The sequence below is a fragment of the Nicotiana tabacum genome, chromosome 17 (assembly GCF_000715075.1).
Source record: "Nicotiana tabacum cultivar K326 chromosome 17, ASM71507v2, whole genome shotgun sequence".
NCBI classification, from domain to species: domain Eukaryota; kingdom Viridiplantae; phylum Streptophyta; class Magnoliopsida; order Solanales; family Solanaceae; genus Nicotiana; species Nicotiana tabacum.
Window position 1 is genome coordinate 120180044 of NC_134096.1, and position 15615 is coordinate 120195658.

Below are 15615 nucleotides of genomic sequence, written 5' to 3' on the forward strand. Positions count from 1 at the left end.
AATTTCAATCATAAAATACGCTACGGACTTGCTCGCATACTCAAAACACTAAAAAGAGGTCGTCTTGATGCGATATTGACCATGGTCAAATTTCAAATTTCTTAACTTTACTACTCTCTCAACCAATGATCCAAAAAATACCCAAACCCCTCGGGACCCTGTCAAATCATACCAAAATATTTTAAAATATGATACAAACTTAGTCGAGGCCTCAAATCACATCAAACAACACTGAAACTACGAATCACGCCTCGAATCCAATTATGAGTTATGAAAATTCCAAATTCTATAATTTGCGCCAAAGCGTATCAAATCAATCCGGAATGACTTCAAGTTTTGCACACAAGTCATAAATAATATAATGGACACGTTCCAATTTTCGTAATCAAAATCCGAGCTCGATATCAATCAAGTCAACTTCCGGTCAAATTTATGAATATTTCAAAACTTCAACTTTCCAACTTTTCGCCAATTTGCGCCGAATTGTCCTACGAACATCCAAATCCAAATTCGGACATACGCCTAAGTCCGAAATCGCCATACAAAGCTATTGAAATCATAAAAATTCCATTCCGGAGTCGTTTGCTCAAAAGTCAAATCTTGGTCAACTCTCCCAACGTAAAGCTTTCGAATTTATTTCCTTCCGAAACAACTCCGTAACTTTTCGAAATTCAATTTCGACCACACGTACAAGTCATAAAGCATGAAGTGAAGCTACTTGAGGCCTCAAACTGCCGAACGACGCGCTAGAGCTCAAAATGACCGTCCGGATCGTTACAGTGTTTTCGAATATCAAGAGACTATAATATAAGGATTACAAGGGAATTTAATAAATGGAGGATCTACAGTTCTTTTCCTTTTTTTTTCTATGGGATACTGGTCGAATTTATTGTAGATAAATACAATAAACAAAATATTTGGTAAATAACGTCACCTCATTACTAAAATATAAAGATAGTTGTCTATCATCTATTATACGCTTTTACTTTTAAGTTTTGTTTGAACATGTCTTTCTCAAAATCAAAACGTTAGTTCGACAAAAACTATGCGTTTTTTAATTTAATGTTTCCACATTATTCATTATGATGACCCTGCGATTCCAAATTCCACAAAATGAAGAAAATTTTGGAATTGATCGAAATAAAAGAAAAGGTAGAGTACTTGCACAAATATGCTTCTCATAATTTTATTTAGACCAAAAAAAACATCGTCTCAGGAATATAAATAGCTATATGAATAACATTTCTTCACGCATTTACACAATCACTTTAATTTGAATGACTTAAAAAGCATACCAACTTTTGTACGTTATTACCAACTTAAACTCCACCAACTTATACCCGAAACTTTCTAGCAAGAAGCAAGCAGCTTTTAAATTTACATGACTAGATTGTAAGCATTTTTTTACATTATCAATTGATGAATCTGAAATCCCAGTTGTAAAAAAAAAATTGCATTATTTATGTATGACTACATCTTTTTTTATGATGTGTGAGATTGTATACGTGAAGCAAAAATCGTAGTTTGACATAAGTGAAAATTAATCTTCTGACAACCGTGAGTCGTGACCATGTAGAACAGTAGAAGAGTAGGATATATAACGAAACATGCTAGCTGGTGATGGCAGATAATATGCAGTTTATCTGGAAGAGATCTGTCGGCTTTTATCAAGCTTCATATTCTTCAAAATTGAGTAAATTTCGTCCAACTTCTCGCCTTCTTCTTTGAGTGCAACAAGTATTTGTTTCCGATCTCTGCATGTTTGTATTAAGCCATGAACCGAAAAGAACTTGAGGGTGGAGTTTTCAAGATCCGCCAATTTCCTAGAATAGTACCACCTTTTACACAGATTGTAACGTTTGATTTTCGAGCATTTACGAACAAGCTTCTCCCCTTCCTCCAATCGCTTCTTGAATATCTCAATCTCTGATTCTCTGCCTTCCAAGGCTTTGTTCAGTCTCTCTATATCCTCAAGCACAGGCTTAACTGACAGTAGGATCGAATTTAGTCGTCTAAAATTGGAATCGAAACAGACGGAAGTTTGGCCAGCTTGTGAGATTGATTCGGATAACATTCCGAATGCTTGTCCTAAAGCTGCACCTCCGATGAGATTCCCGGCCATTTATATATACTCTGAAAATTATGGCCAGTTGAAGACGTTAATTTTCTTTGTCAAGAGTCAGGTATAAACGTGTAGTCGTCGAAGTGATGATGTTCAAATGCTGAAGATGTTTCTCGGGCTGTTCTACGAGTTGATAAATTCTTGGGTTTCTATGAAGCTGCAGGGAGAAGAGAGAAGGGAAATAAGTTGGAAAGTTCTTGCTTGTTGGGTAGTTGACTTTCCTTAATTTGTATACGTGTTTTTCATTCTTTACCATATTCCTTAATGCTTCGTTGTTGTGTCGAATAGAGGTTGGTATTTGGCCATTTGTCTTGTTTGGTATAGTAAAATAGGAGTGGCGTGGAACTGGAAACAGGTAAATGTATTGATAATGTTAAACTTTTGTGATACTGACAATAATTGTAAGTTAAATCAATTGAAGAGAGTTTAATTTATATATATTGATATTTTTACAGTTCTTAATAGGTAATTAGAGAAATATTTTCCAGAAAATATTCTGATTTTTTTTTTTGCATCCTTTAAATAAAAAAATTTAAAATTTGAAAGTAAATGATGAACAGTTTTTTTTAAAAGTTTGTTTTAGAAATATAAACCACTTTAGTTTCAGTTTCCTTGCTTCTTCTGCATCTTTCTGCTTCCTTTTTTAGGAACCAAATATATTGCAATAAGTTGCTGCTGTCACAACTCACAACTACTAAACTTTTTGTGCCTTTTCATTTTTGGCCTATTTCCTTTTACTTGGGTAGTATTTATATAATTCAAAGAAGTCCAACTATTCAGAAATCGTCTTAAGAGGGAATACTAACAGACCCTCCAACCACATGAAGACGTAACGTAGCTAATTAATTTTTAAAGGAATATGTTGCCTTCACTTGTTCTTTTCCGTTCACTTTCATTTCTTATTGTTATCAACTTCGCAATAATTATAAGTCTTTGAGAGGAAAGAAAAGGCTAAGAGCATTTCCAAAGGAAATTCATAAATAAGAGCATGAAGGGGAAAAAAAAGAAAAGGCTAAGAACATTTCTAAGTATTTTTATCTATAAAAGTTGACTTGTAATACGCTTGATTTAGTTTGAAATTATTATGCAAATGCTATTTTTAAAACTTAAGGAAGTGAAGTTTGAATGTAATAGAACTCTGATCCCAGAGCATGTTATATTATGACTCTAAATAGATGCAGTGTGTTCTGACATGGAAAATTTTCTGTGGACAAGAGATATATTTGTTGGAGCAAGCTAAGAACAAAGAAAAAGGAGGAAAAACCATTCAGGTCAGGGGCGGATGCACATTTAATCAAGCGGTGTCACGCGACACCGCTTCGTTAATTTTTGTTACTAAATATATATATATTAATACGGTGAGGAAGCAAATAAGTTGGAAAAGATGACACTACTTAACATAAATTATTTCTTGGCGTATTGGTTATGTGTTTGATTTTGCTCTAAGAGATTAGAGGGTTAAACCTCAACTAATGCATTTTTTTTGTAAATATTTGAGAGAGCATATGTGGTTAAAATTTGTGATGAAGTAAAATTGAACTTAAGACCTTTTCTAACTTAAGAATCAACAAAATTATTAGACTAAGCTATTTTTTGTCTAAAATATGATATTTAAAATTATTATTCTCGTTCTTCTATAGTTTTCGACACCGTTTACAAATTATTTTGAGTATGCCCCTGATTCTGGTGCGCACATAACCACCGCAACGCGCTTAGGGGTCGTTTGGTAGGAGGTATTAGAAAAAATAATGCAAGCATTAGCTTTGTGCATTACTAATACCTTGTTTGGTACATTTTTTCAACCTATATATAACTAATACTTGCATTAGTTATACATCATACTTGGTATTAGCCTATGTATAAGTAATGCATAAAAAATCATGACATTAGTAATACCAAGGTTATTAATGCAATGCATTAGTATGGTTAAAGATAAAATTATCCTTAAAGTCCCTTAAAGCTAGAGAATATGGAGGGCATTTTTGTAAACAACTATTTTTCTTAAAAATTATGCAATGCATTATAATTTTTAATACACCACACCAAACAGTTTATAAAAAATAATATCTGCATAACTAATGCTTCCATTACTAACCCATGCATTACTAATCTCTGCATTACTAATACACTATATTCTATACTATTCTTATTCACCCTACCAAACGACCCCTTACAATATTGTGTTGCGGTACATTGTGGAGGGCTGGAGGCTCAGGTAAAGTTTCCATAGCGTCCTGATGGAGGCAACATGACGACTTTGAGTTGGGCGTATTTGGGTGAAGGGTTGTTGACGGTCTATACAAACTTGTTTTTAATTTTATGATCCTATATTTTTTTACACATAAGAGATCTTTCTTTTACACATAAGAGATTTTAAAAAGAACACTTTCTTAATTTCAACATTGTAAATGGTCATGAAGGCTCATTTTCTCGTTGTCGATTCATGTGAAGCCATACTCATTTTCTTATATTACACTTCTTACGTTCATTTTTACTTGTCCACTATGCTAAAAATAGATTTTTACTTCTACTTGTACATTTTAGCAAATCAAGAGAAAGATATTTTTTTTCAACAACCATACTTGGGGCACTGTATCAATTATTGAGACTATTTATCAGTATTAGGAGTTAGTCCCTTCATTCACTTTTACTCACTTTTACTTGTCACTTTTAGCATATCAAGAGAAGACAATTTTTTTTCCTGTTATACCCACAGTATTAATTACTCATTTCAAATTATTTTTTTAAATCCATTAAAAATATGCATAAATTAATATGGGTATCATGATAAATTATGTACATCATTTATTATTTCTTAAGGGGTGTGCAAAGGCCATAATGGACAAGTAAAAGTAAACGGAGGTAATATATGGTAAAATACATACTACAATTATTATTTCTTAAGAGGCGTAAAGTCAATTGTTGACGAGTAAAAGTGAATGGAGAGAATTATAATAATGCGTATATCTGTCCAAAATTACTTAAATATACATGTGCGTATTCTAGCACAAAGAATCTTATGATATGATGCAATGATTTCTAGGTGCATATGTGCAAATAAAGTTGGAATTTCAAATCCTATGTCGGCATTGCTATTTTTTCCTTTCGTTTTGTCCTTTTAAAAAAAAAAATTGTGCCCACCCATCGGAATTATGACCATGTATGAAATCTCAATTAAGTATTTGTTTTCTAATTTTTGTTTGATTTGATCTTTCAAAATTTCCAAGTTTTGACAGATTAAAATTCCTATTCTACTTTTATATAGTCAAATCAGAGGTCAATTTTAAAACTTGTAGGAGAAGAGGATGTATCATATAGTCGACGGTTTAGCTAATCCAAACAATTGCGACGCATAGTGTAGATATGATACTAAAATTAGAAGAAAAAAATGTATTTGAACATATAATTTCAAAAATATAATAAGATCATAGTAAAAACTCAAAAGTTTAACCTAAATAGTGAATTTTGGATTCATCTTTTCATATAATAGTGCATCAATCCTCTTAAAAATCTGAATTTGCCCGTACTAATTTGAGTCATAACAATTAGACTTTGCTCTAGAGTAACTCCTACCAGATTACGCGTATTTCCACTACGAAGTTGCAAATTAAATTAGTTTGACTGGCTTTAAGATGGGAAAGTGACCTAGTACTAATTTTGTGTCCTCTGGCCTCCAGGAACTAGATGTTTCAAGCTTCATATTTCATCCAACGTAACTTTCTAATTGAAGTTAGTCGTATTAAATGATAGTCCTGGAAGGGACACAAGATTATATACCATGAAATATTATTTCAGAACAAATAAAGATTATATTTTTTTAATAAAAGTTATCAAAATTCTTATTAATAAGTTGATGTCACAAGAAACAGGATACTCATTTAGAAGAAAACGAGAATGCAAGGTCCAACATACATAGTATGGTTGTGCCTGAGTATACGACACTTAGGGCTTAATTAAGCGTTAATTAAGCAGTAGGGAAAGAAGCCCGAGTAGCAAGGCCACAAACTCCACCATCTTCAATATCTCTAGCCATTCTCATAAATCCACCTTCACCCCATTTCTCTCCCCATGAATTCTTCACCAACCAATAGTTAATTCCATCCTCAGTACTTGTTCCATACCCTACCACTGTCACTGCATGACGCGAAGTCATCCCACATTTCCCATTGAAAATTCCACCGTTGTAAAAGCGAAATTCATCACTGCCGATAGTAATACCTGCAGAGACTGGCTGATTTGCCACTGCCTGTAACAGTGCTGATTCACTTGCATCCACACTTCTGTATCCTGATATTGTAACTACACTTGATTCTGCCTTTTGACTATCGCATGTCCCCGGGATTCCTGTGTATGGGTAATTTGATTCTGTTGTGAGACCTCCGTTTTCAGCTATGTATTCAAATGCTTCAGTCCTGATACCACCCCCACAACCATCGTTATTTGTGTTCTCGCAATCTAGAAGTTGTTGTTCAGATAGTGAAACCAAATCACCAGTTTTTATCTGGTTTATTCCTTCCACTGCTGCTACTGCAGAAAATGCCCAACATGACCCTGCAATATAATTTTTAATTTTCAAGTAATATGACTAGCTAGTAATTTATCAATTGATTTGGAGTTTAGGTTTTGTGGACCGACAAAGTGACACAGTGCATTGATTTTTTATATCATCAAATTAATCGAGTACTAGGTAACTCTTTACAACAATAATAACCGAAAAAATAGAGTAATAACATATCAACTACAGTATAAAAAGTAATTAATATGCACTTTGATTCGTTTTTTTTTTCTGTTGGGATCGACTTACCACATCTACCCTGGTCTTTGACGTCAGTAACAGCACCTTTCTCTCTCCAGTTCCAACTATCAGGAATGGTAATTTTACTTTCGTAGCTGAATGGTTGCAAATTTGATGTCTTTGGAATGAAAGATAGATTATTATATTTACCAACCATAGATTGGAACTCCTCGTTAGTAAGATCTGCAAATTTATTGAGGCCAAGCTGGTAAGAATGAGTTGCATCATTATTGAAAGAGTCGATAAAGTCGACATGTTCTTTAAATATGTTGAATCGCTTTGCCTTTTCAACATCATCTTTATACACACGTCCATGGTTGCTCATCCATTTTTCATGCCTTTCGAGCATGGAATACACCTGCAAGTCACGGGATGTGGCCTGGAACCCAAAAATTCCGACCACTAGCAAAATTGCAACAAGGCTTAACCTGCAAAATTTCAATGCCATTGTTAAAATCTGAAACTATGTTATACCAAAAGAAAAGATGAGGTATCAGAATTCCTGAAACTAAAACTTTATGAAAAGGCATTTATAGGAGTAAATGTGAATTATTTTCCACAATATGCGATAGGCGTTCCCACTATGATGTTGATCGAAGAATTGATGGAGCAAGCTAAGTTCTCATGCCATTTCATTTTCTGTACGGGTCCACCTATGTTTTTTCCAGCTTTTTGTGGCCTACGTATGCATGGATATACTAGTATGAAATAATAGGCGTTTAGACAAGTAGATTTTTCTTCCTTGACAGTAACTTGCTTCGAATTAATGGTAACACTTGCAAGTCAATAAAATAGTAATCAATCCTAGCTAAGAAAATTGCATATCAATACTATGTACTAATTCCGTTTTGTTTTGTCGAATATTATTGCAGATTTGCAGTTATATACATGCCTCTTATCTGTTTTCCAGCTCGAACATCAAACATTATCCATTAACTCACCCAAAAAAATAAATCTTCCCTTCAAAAGCCTTAACATGTTACATGAAAAATTATTAATTAGATCAAATCTGGCCATTTCCCAATGTTTTATGTTTCTTAATTAGTAGAGTTAGTTGGAAAAGGAAATTAATTAATAGGGTTTGCATACTAATCCCACACACTTACACTTCATATTAGATGGATCATAATTTTAATATCATCTTAATAATATATGAACATGGATTCTCAGTACCAAAGGAGTTATATGAAAGGAAGTATCACGCCAAGGTCAAAATAAGCTAAGTTGCAAACTCTTCGTCCTGCTAAGCTATCTCTTTCCTAATTTGCTTCCTGTTTCTGCTTATTACAGTTCCCCTAAGGACATGGAAATTAAAGGAACCACTATCCTTGACTACGAAGTGAGAATGTACTTAATTAAACCAATCTCCATTGTCGTTGTTCTAACATAACCATTACTTCTATTTAGAAGCAATATTGATCACACAATTTTATGGTCTTAATTTGATTATGCACAAAATTTAGTTAAGAAGGTAAAGAAAACTTTTGAATCCTGTGATTTAAAACAAAATGTCTGTATAACATACCAAAAATAAATTTTTAATCTCGTGATCATAAACATACAATTTCATTGCTATCAATATAAGGGCGGACCAAGATCTTAAACATGCCATTTCATATCTACCGGCGCCACTTCAATGTCCATTTTTTCCCATTCATTTCAACAATATACTGTAAAAACAGCTTGTTACTATAGTTTAAAATAAAGTTTAGTTTAATGTCAACAAAGTATATTTATGGACTCATTACAACACAAATTGCCTCTCAAAATATATTCATCTCATACTCTTACGAAAACAATGACCAATCAGTAAAAAGCATTCACGTCCATGACGGACTATCCATTTCTCATGCCTTTCCTGCATGGATAGCTCTTGTTGGTCACGGGACGTAACTTTGAAAGAACATAGATTAAGAATGGAAAAAAGGACAATACCAATTTTAAGGCAAAAATTGAAAGCCATCCTAATGATATAGGAACTATATCTTAAAGCCCGAAAGAGAGGTTGAGTGAATGATTAAGCATTCATCTTAACAGAGTTTATATAGGCGCAATATTGAGAATTTTTGTGTAAATATTTCCAATTTTGTTCCCACTTCGACACTGATACTAGACTGATTATCAAATGAACCTTCCCAAGTAAGCTATTGGCCACTCCAGACTCGACAGGATGCAGGTTCCTAATTTAAGGCACAAAGTTGTTAGCAATTTTTTTGTACAAGATTCTTTGTACCTGGTACCCTTCTTTTGTAAAGGTTCTAGTCTTTATACATTTTAAAAGCTTAGTCTTGGTGCAGTAGATCTTTTGCTAGTCAGCACATCTTACTGATCTATGGTTCTTCATTGGTTTTGTTTTATGTACTGGTAAGGTCGTATTTCTCGATGGCACTGTTGGGCTAAAACGGTCCAATCACACTCTTAACATTGTGTGATATTGTTCAATTTGGGTCAAGTCCGCACGGTTTTTTCTAAAAGACCTCACACCATTAAAGAGATTTATACATCTTATATGTAGGCTCCCAATCTTTTCAGCTACCAATGTGGGATTTTGTTTGCACACCCAACAATCGTCCCTTCGAACTAAGTTTCACGTGGCCCATCACCACGATCCACGGGTCTCCCCTTGAACTAAGTTCTACGTGACTCATTACCACGATCCATGGGTCAATTTTCGAGATTAACTGTGTGCTGCCCACATTGTTAGAGTATTATGGCAATCGAAGTCCGCAACTAGCTTCTTCTTGTGTGCGCGCCGGCCCGCACCATCACTTTGCTATCTCCATACTTGTCCCACCGAACCTGGGCTCTGATACTAGTTGTTAAGGTAGAAGATAGCCTAAAATAGGGAGGTTCAAGATAGGTTCATCTTGAGAGGTTTAGTTCTAGTCGCAACGTATTTGACGGTAATCATAATTTTTGTCTAAGAAATTTGACTGGAGTGCTACTCAAGTTGAGACAAACGTTGTGGTGGAGATTTGAAGATGCGAGCTGTTGAAGGTTATATGAAAAAGGCGGATCAAATTTATTTGTCAAAAAATTCAGGTCAAGGATGAGAATTGTTAGGTGTTGTCCTGATTTTCTTACCATATTTGGTTTTCATATCTCTTGAAGGAAAGGACAAAATATTTACTATAATTGAATTTTCTTTTTCTTTTTTAGAAGGAACATATAAATCTCCCATATTTGGCTAGTCCCTTTTCTTTGAGGAAAAGGTTTGGACTTCTAAAAATTGAGGATCCTTCCTTCTCATTCAATAGCATCCACAATGTAGCCATATGGGATTTGAGAGTCTTGTTTAGGGGGAGAACTTTTGGGGACAAGTGCTAGTTTGTCACTTGTGTTTGCCTACTTGTAAGGTTGTTTTACTCTCTTTTATTTAGTGGATTGCTCATCTCCGTCCGTGCACGTAGGTCAATTGACCGAACCACGTTAAATATTTGTGTCTCTTTTAGTATATTTCTCTTAGTTGTCTAACTTATCTTTGTTCAAGTTTTGTGTCACGACCCCAATTTCCCTCTGTAAGATGTCGTGATGGTACCTAGTCTCAATGACTAAGTAAGCCTAACATTCATGCAGAAATAACTGAAACAATAATTAAAGTCTCAAAACTCAAAAGTTAATATAAGGAAAATCTCCACAACTCAGTATGTATATAATTTCTCAAAATCCGACAAAATAAAAGTCACAAGCTCTATGAAGTGATACTAAATATCTCTATACATCATTGTCTGATAAAGGATAAGTGAATAAAATAAACTAGGTAGAGGGGGACTCCAAAGCCTGTGGACGCCGGCAGGTATACCTTGAAGTCTCCGAAAATCGGGCTCTCGCTAGTGCCTAGACTGGTAGGAGGTACCTCGATCTGCAAACAAAGATGTGCAAAAGTGTAGCATGAGTACACCATAACGGTACCCAGTAAGTGCCAAGCCTAACCTCGGTAGAGTAGTGACAAGGTCAGGTCAAGGCCCTACTGGAATAAATAAGAAACTGAACAAGTGTATAACAGTGAAATAATGACAACAATAGAAATGAGGCAATTAAAGAAGTACACCGAGAATAGCTACACTGAACTAAAGCAAATAATACTTTACAGAAGAAAACAAGGGATCTATAACAAGAAACAAAACAATAGAACACAAGTGATGAAATAGAAGTATCAGCAATAGTCACTACCGAGGTACCGCCTCGTAGTCTCAATCACAAATCAATTCAACATATTTTCTTATATTACCGCGGGAGCCTTGTATTTGATTTTAAAAATCATTTTCCCGAATTGCATCCTGCGTTTTATGAACCACTTTATCACACCACATGACTTCTAGTAGTTCCCCTACTAGTCACGCGTATCAAGCCCACCTTATCTCACCGCATGCGTTTCAACCCCAAAACCTTATACCACCGCATGCATATCAATATCACGACGTATCATAAATCGCACCTCAAGTGCCCAATAACATAACTTGCCAAAGAAACCAACAATAACAATATTTTCATAGTAAAGAGCCAATGGCTCAACCACAATGTACACAAGAGTCTCAACAATAATAACCGGAAGTGAATAACTCAACAGAATAGTATTTCACAACTTAACACTTTGTTTCAATGTGAATCACAGCCTTTATAACTCAATACCAATTTCAACAACAAGATATTACAAGAATAATAACTTCAAGCAAAGATTTCAACGGTTAAATAAAGAATATGGAATAAGGGAAACAAGAATTTCAACTAAACATGTAGAACAATTAGCAAGTAAGAGATAAGACAAGTAGAACATGTAAAAATAGACTAATGATGATGAATATAACATGTTAAGTAACTCAATTAAGGCATGAAAGTAATCTGCATAGCTAAAACCGATAAATTTTCATATTTAGCCTGTGTACACATTCGTCACCTTGCGTACACGGCTTCCACACATCACAATTATCACAAACAACACCAAATCCTAAGGGTAGTTCCCCCACACAAGGTTAAGCAAGACACTTACCTCAAAACACGCTAACTCAATCCACTAGTAGGCCTTTCCCTCGATTATCGAACTCCGAAAGGCTCGAATCTAGCCAAAATAACTTCATACCCTAAATATAAACTATAGGAAGCTAATTCAAATAATAAAGTTACGATCTTTGAAAAGAAATAAAAATTCAACTCAAAACGTCATCTTGGACCCGCGTCTCGAAACCCGACTAAATCTCCTTTCAAAACTCCAAAATTTAGTCTAGGAAGTTTTCACAAATTTTCCCCAAATTTCAAACTCAAATCCCTAATTAGATATTGAAAATAATAATAGATTCATAAAATATAGTCCAATACAGGTTAGAATCACTTACCTCAACAATCTCCTTGAAATACCCTCGAAAAATCGCCTCACACCGAGCTCTCTAGGTCTAAATTATGAAAAATGAGATGAACCCTCGTTTTTGAACTTTTATTCTGTTGCCTAGTGATTTTTTCTTCGCGAACGCGGAAAGTGCCTCGCGTTTGCCAAGCACAAATTATGCTACTGTCCAAATTCCTCTTACGCGAACGCGAGAACCCACTCGCGAATGCAATGACCAAACTATCCTAAGCTTCGCGAACGTGAAGCCTCATTCACGAACGCGTAGACCATACACATAAGGTCCCCCAGCCTGTCTCTCTCCTTCGCGAACGTGGATCCCTGCCCACGATCGCAGTGAAAAAACACACTAAACCTTTGCGAACGTGACGGGTAAATTTCCGGCAACCCCTGAAGACTATACGCGAACGCGGGACAACCTTCGCGAATGCGTAGAAGGAAACCGGACCTGTAGAAAACCAGTAGCTTCAGCAATCCTCAAGGTTTCGAAATGCGCCGTACATGTTTTGAATTACACCCGAGGCACCCGAGACCTCAAAATAATATACCAACAAGTCCTAAAACATCATACGAACATGATCGAAGCGTCAAATCACATCAAAAAACACTAGAACCACGAATCACGCATCGATTCAAGCCTAATGAACTATTCCAAAACAATTCCGATAACTTCAAATTTTGCAAACAAGTCATAAATGACATGATAGACATATTCCAACTTCCAGAATCGAAATCCGATCTCGATATCAATAAAGTCAACTCCTCGTCAAACTTTCTAATCTTCAAACCTTCAATTTTTTAACTTTTGCCAATTCACGCCGAAACGACCTACGGATCTCCAAATCGGCATATGGACACGCTTCTAAGTCCAAAATCACCATACGAAGCTGTTGGAACCGTCAAAACTCAATTTCAGAGTCGTCTACAGAAAAGTCAAACTACGGTCAACTTTATCAACTTAAGACTCCAACTTAGGGACTATGTGTCCCATTTCACTCTGAAACTCACCCGAAACCAAAACAAAATACCCCGGTGAGTCACATAATCATAATATAACATAGAGGAGGCAACAAATAGGAGATCATGGCTCAAATACTCAAAACGACCGGATGGGTCGTTACATCATCCCCCTCTTAAAATAAACGTTCGTCCTCGAATGAGTATAGAGACCTACCTGAAGTGGTGAAAGGATGAGGATAACAGCTACGCATATCATGCTCGGTCTCCCAAGTCGCCTCCTCGACTGGATGACCCCTCCACCGAACCTTCACTGAAGTAATGTTCTTTGACCTCAACTTTCGGACCTGCATGTCCAAAATGGCCACCGGCTCCTCAAAATAAGACAAATCCTTGTTCAATTGGACTGAGATGAAGTCTAACACATTAGAAGGATCACTGTGATACTTCCGGAGCATAGAAACATGGAATACTGGATGAACTGTAGCTAGACTAGGTGGCAGTGCAAACTTATAGGCCACCTCTCAAATCCTCTCAAGAATCTCAAAAGGTACGATATACCTAGGGCTTAACTAGACCTTCTTCCCGAACCTCATAACACCCTTCATGGGCGAAACGCGGAGCATGACCCGCTCCCCAACCATGAATACAACATCGTGAACCTTCCGATTCGCATAACTCTTCTGTCTAGATTGGGCTGTACGAAGTCGATCTTGAATCAATTTAACCATTTCCAAAGAATCCTGAACCAAGTCTATACCCAATAGCCTAGCATCACCAGGTTCGAACCAAGCCACCGGAGACCGACACCGTCTCCCATACAAGGCCTCATACGGAGCCATCTGAATGCTCGAATGGTAGCTGTTATTTTAGGCAAACTCCGCAAGCGGCAAGAACTGATCCCAAGAGCCCCCAAACTCCATCACACACGCACGGAGCATATCCTCCAATATCTGAATAGTGCGCTCGGATTGTCCATCCATCTGAGGGGGAAATGATGTACTCAACTCCACACGCATGCCTAACTTACGTTGCACGACCCTCCAGAACCTCAATGTAAACTGCTTACCCCGGTCAGAGATGATGGATACCGGCATGCCATTAAGTCTGACAATCTCGCGAATATAGACCTGAGCCAGTTGCTCTGAAGAATAAGTAGTCACCACTGGAATGAAATGAGCCGACTTGGTCAACCTATCCATAATCACCCATACTGCATCAAACTTCCTCTGAGTCTGTGGGAGTCCAACAACAAAATCCATAATAACCCGCTCCCATTTCCACTCTGGAATCTCTAGCCTCTGAAGCAATCTGCTTGGCAGTTGATGCTCATACTTCACATACTGGAAATTTAGGCACCGAGCTACATACTCTACTATGTCCTTATTCATTCTCCTCCACCAATAGTGTTGCCTCAAGTACTGATACATCTTGGCGGCACCTGGATGAATGGAGTACTGTGAACTGTGGGCCTTCTAAAGAATCAACTTACACAAACTATCAATATTGGGCACACATATCCTGCCCGGCATCTGTAACACACCGTCATCCTTAATTGTGATCTCCTTGGCATCGTCATGCTGAACCGTGTTCTTGAGGGCAAGCAGACGGGGGTCGTCATATTGGCGCTCCATGATACGATCATATAGAGAAGACCGAGAAACCACACAAGCCAAAACTCGACTCGGCTCTGAAACATCCAATCTAACAAACTTGTTGGCCAAGGCCTGAACATCCAATACTAATGGCCTCTCCGATATCGGTAGATATCCTAAACTGCCCAAGTTCTCCGCCTTGAGACTCAAGGCATCGGCCACCATATTGGACTTTCCAGAATGATATAGAATAGTGATATCATAGTACTTAAGCAACTCTAACCACCTCCGCTGCCGCAAGTTAAAATCCTTTTGTTTGAACAGATGCTGTAGACTCGGGTGATCGGTATAGACCTCACAAGGGACACCGTACAAATAGTGCCGCCAAATATTCAGGGCATGAATAATAGCTGCTAAATGTAGGTCGTGGACATGATAGTTCTTCTCATGCACCTTCAACTATCTAGACACATAGGCAATCACCCTACCGTCTTGTATCAACACCGCACCGAGGCCAACACGCGATGCATCACAGTACACAGTGTAAGACCCCAAACCCGTAGGCAACACCAACACCCCAAACCCGTAGTCAAAGTAGTCTTGGGCTTTTGAAATCTCTCCTCACACCCCTCAGTCCACCTGAACGGTGCACCCTTCTAGATGAATCTGGTCATAAGTTCAGTAATAGATGAGAAAACCTATACGAATCGGCGATAATACCCTGCCAAACCAAGAAAATTCCGGATATCAGTAGTTGAAGACGGTTTGGGCCAAGTCTGCATTGCTTCAATCTTCTTCATATTTA

At 36.8% G+C, this 15615-nt stretch overlaps 2 protein-coding genes across 2 annotated transcripts; both read right to left on the bottom strand.

The window, feature by feature from the left end:
• Window positions 1–1639: 1639 nt before the first annotated feature.
• On the bottom strand, window positions 1640–2122 carry LOC142172077 (RPW8-like protein 2). Its single transcript, XM_075235843.1, has one exon. It carries the CDS (start codon window positions 2120–2122, stop codon window positions 1640–1642), a length of 483 nt encoding a protein of 160 aa, XP_075091944.1.
• Window positions 2123–5911: 3789 nt separating this feature from the next.
• On the bottom strand, window positions 5912–7458 carry LOC107824997 (senescence-specific cysteine protease SAG39). Its single transcript, XM_016651825.2, has 2 exons — window positions 6927–7458; window positions 5912–6673 (listed from the first exon to the last, which is right to left on the bottom strand). The coding sequence occupies exons 1-2, from the start codon at window positions 7363–7365 to the stop codon at window positions 6087–6089; spliced, it is 1026 nt and encodes a 341-aa protein (XP_016507311.1). The 5' UTR covers window positions 7366–7458; the 3' UTR covers window positions 5912–6086.
• Window positions 7459–15615: the final 8157 nt, after the last annotated feature.

What these genes read in the sequence shown, in the direction of transcription:
- LOC142172077 (XM_075235843.1), bottom strand. Translation starts at nt 2,122, where the DNA reads ATGGCCGGGAATCTCATCGGAGGTGCAGCTTTAGGACAAGCATTCGGA.
- LOC107824997 (XM_016651825.2), bottom strand. Translation starts at nt 7,365, where the DNA reads ATGGCATTGAAATTTTGCAGGTTAAGCCTTGTTGCAATTTTGCTAGTG. An exon ending in CAAAGACCAGGGTAGATGTG is followed by an intron (nt 6,674 to 6,926) that starts GTAAGTCGATCC and finishes ATTATATTGCAG; the next exon opens with GGTCATGTTGGGCATTTTCT.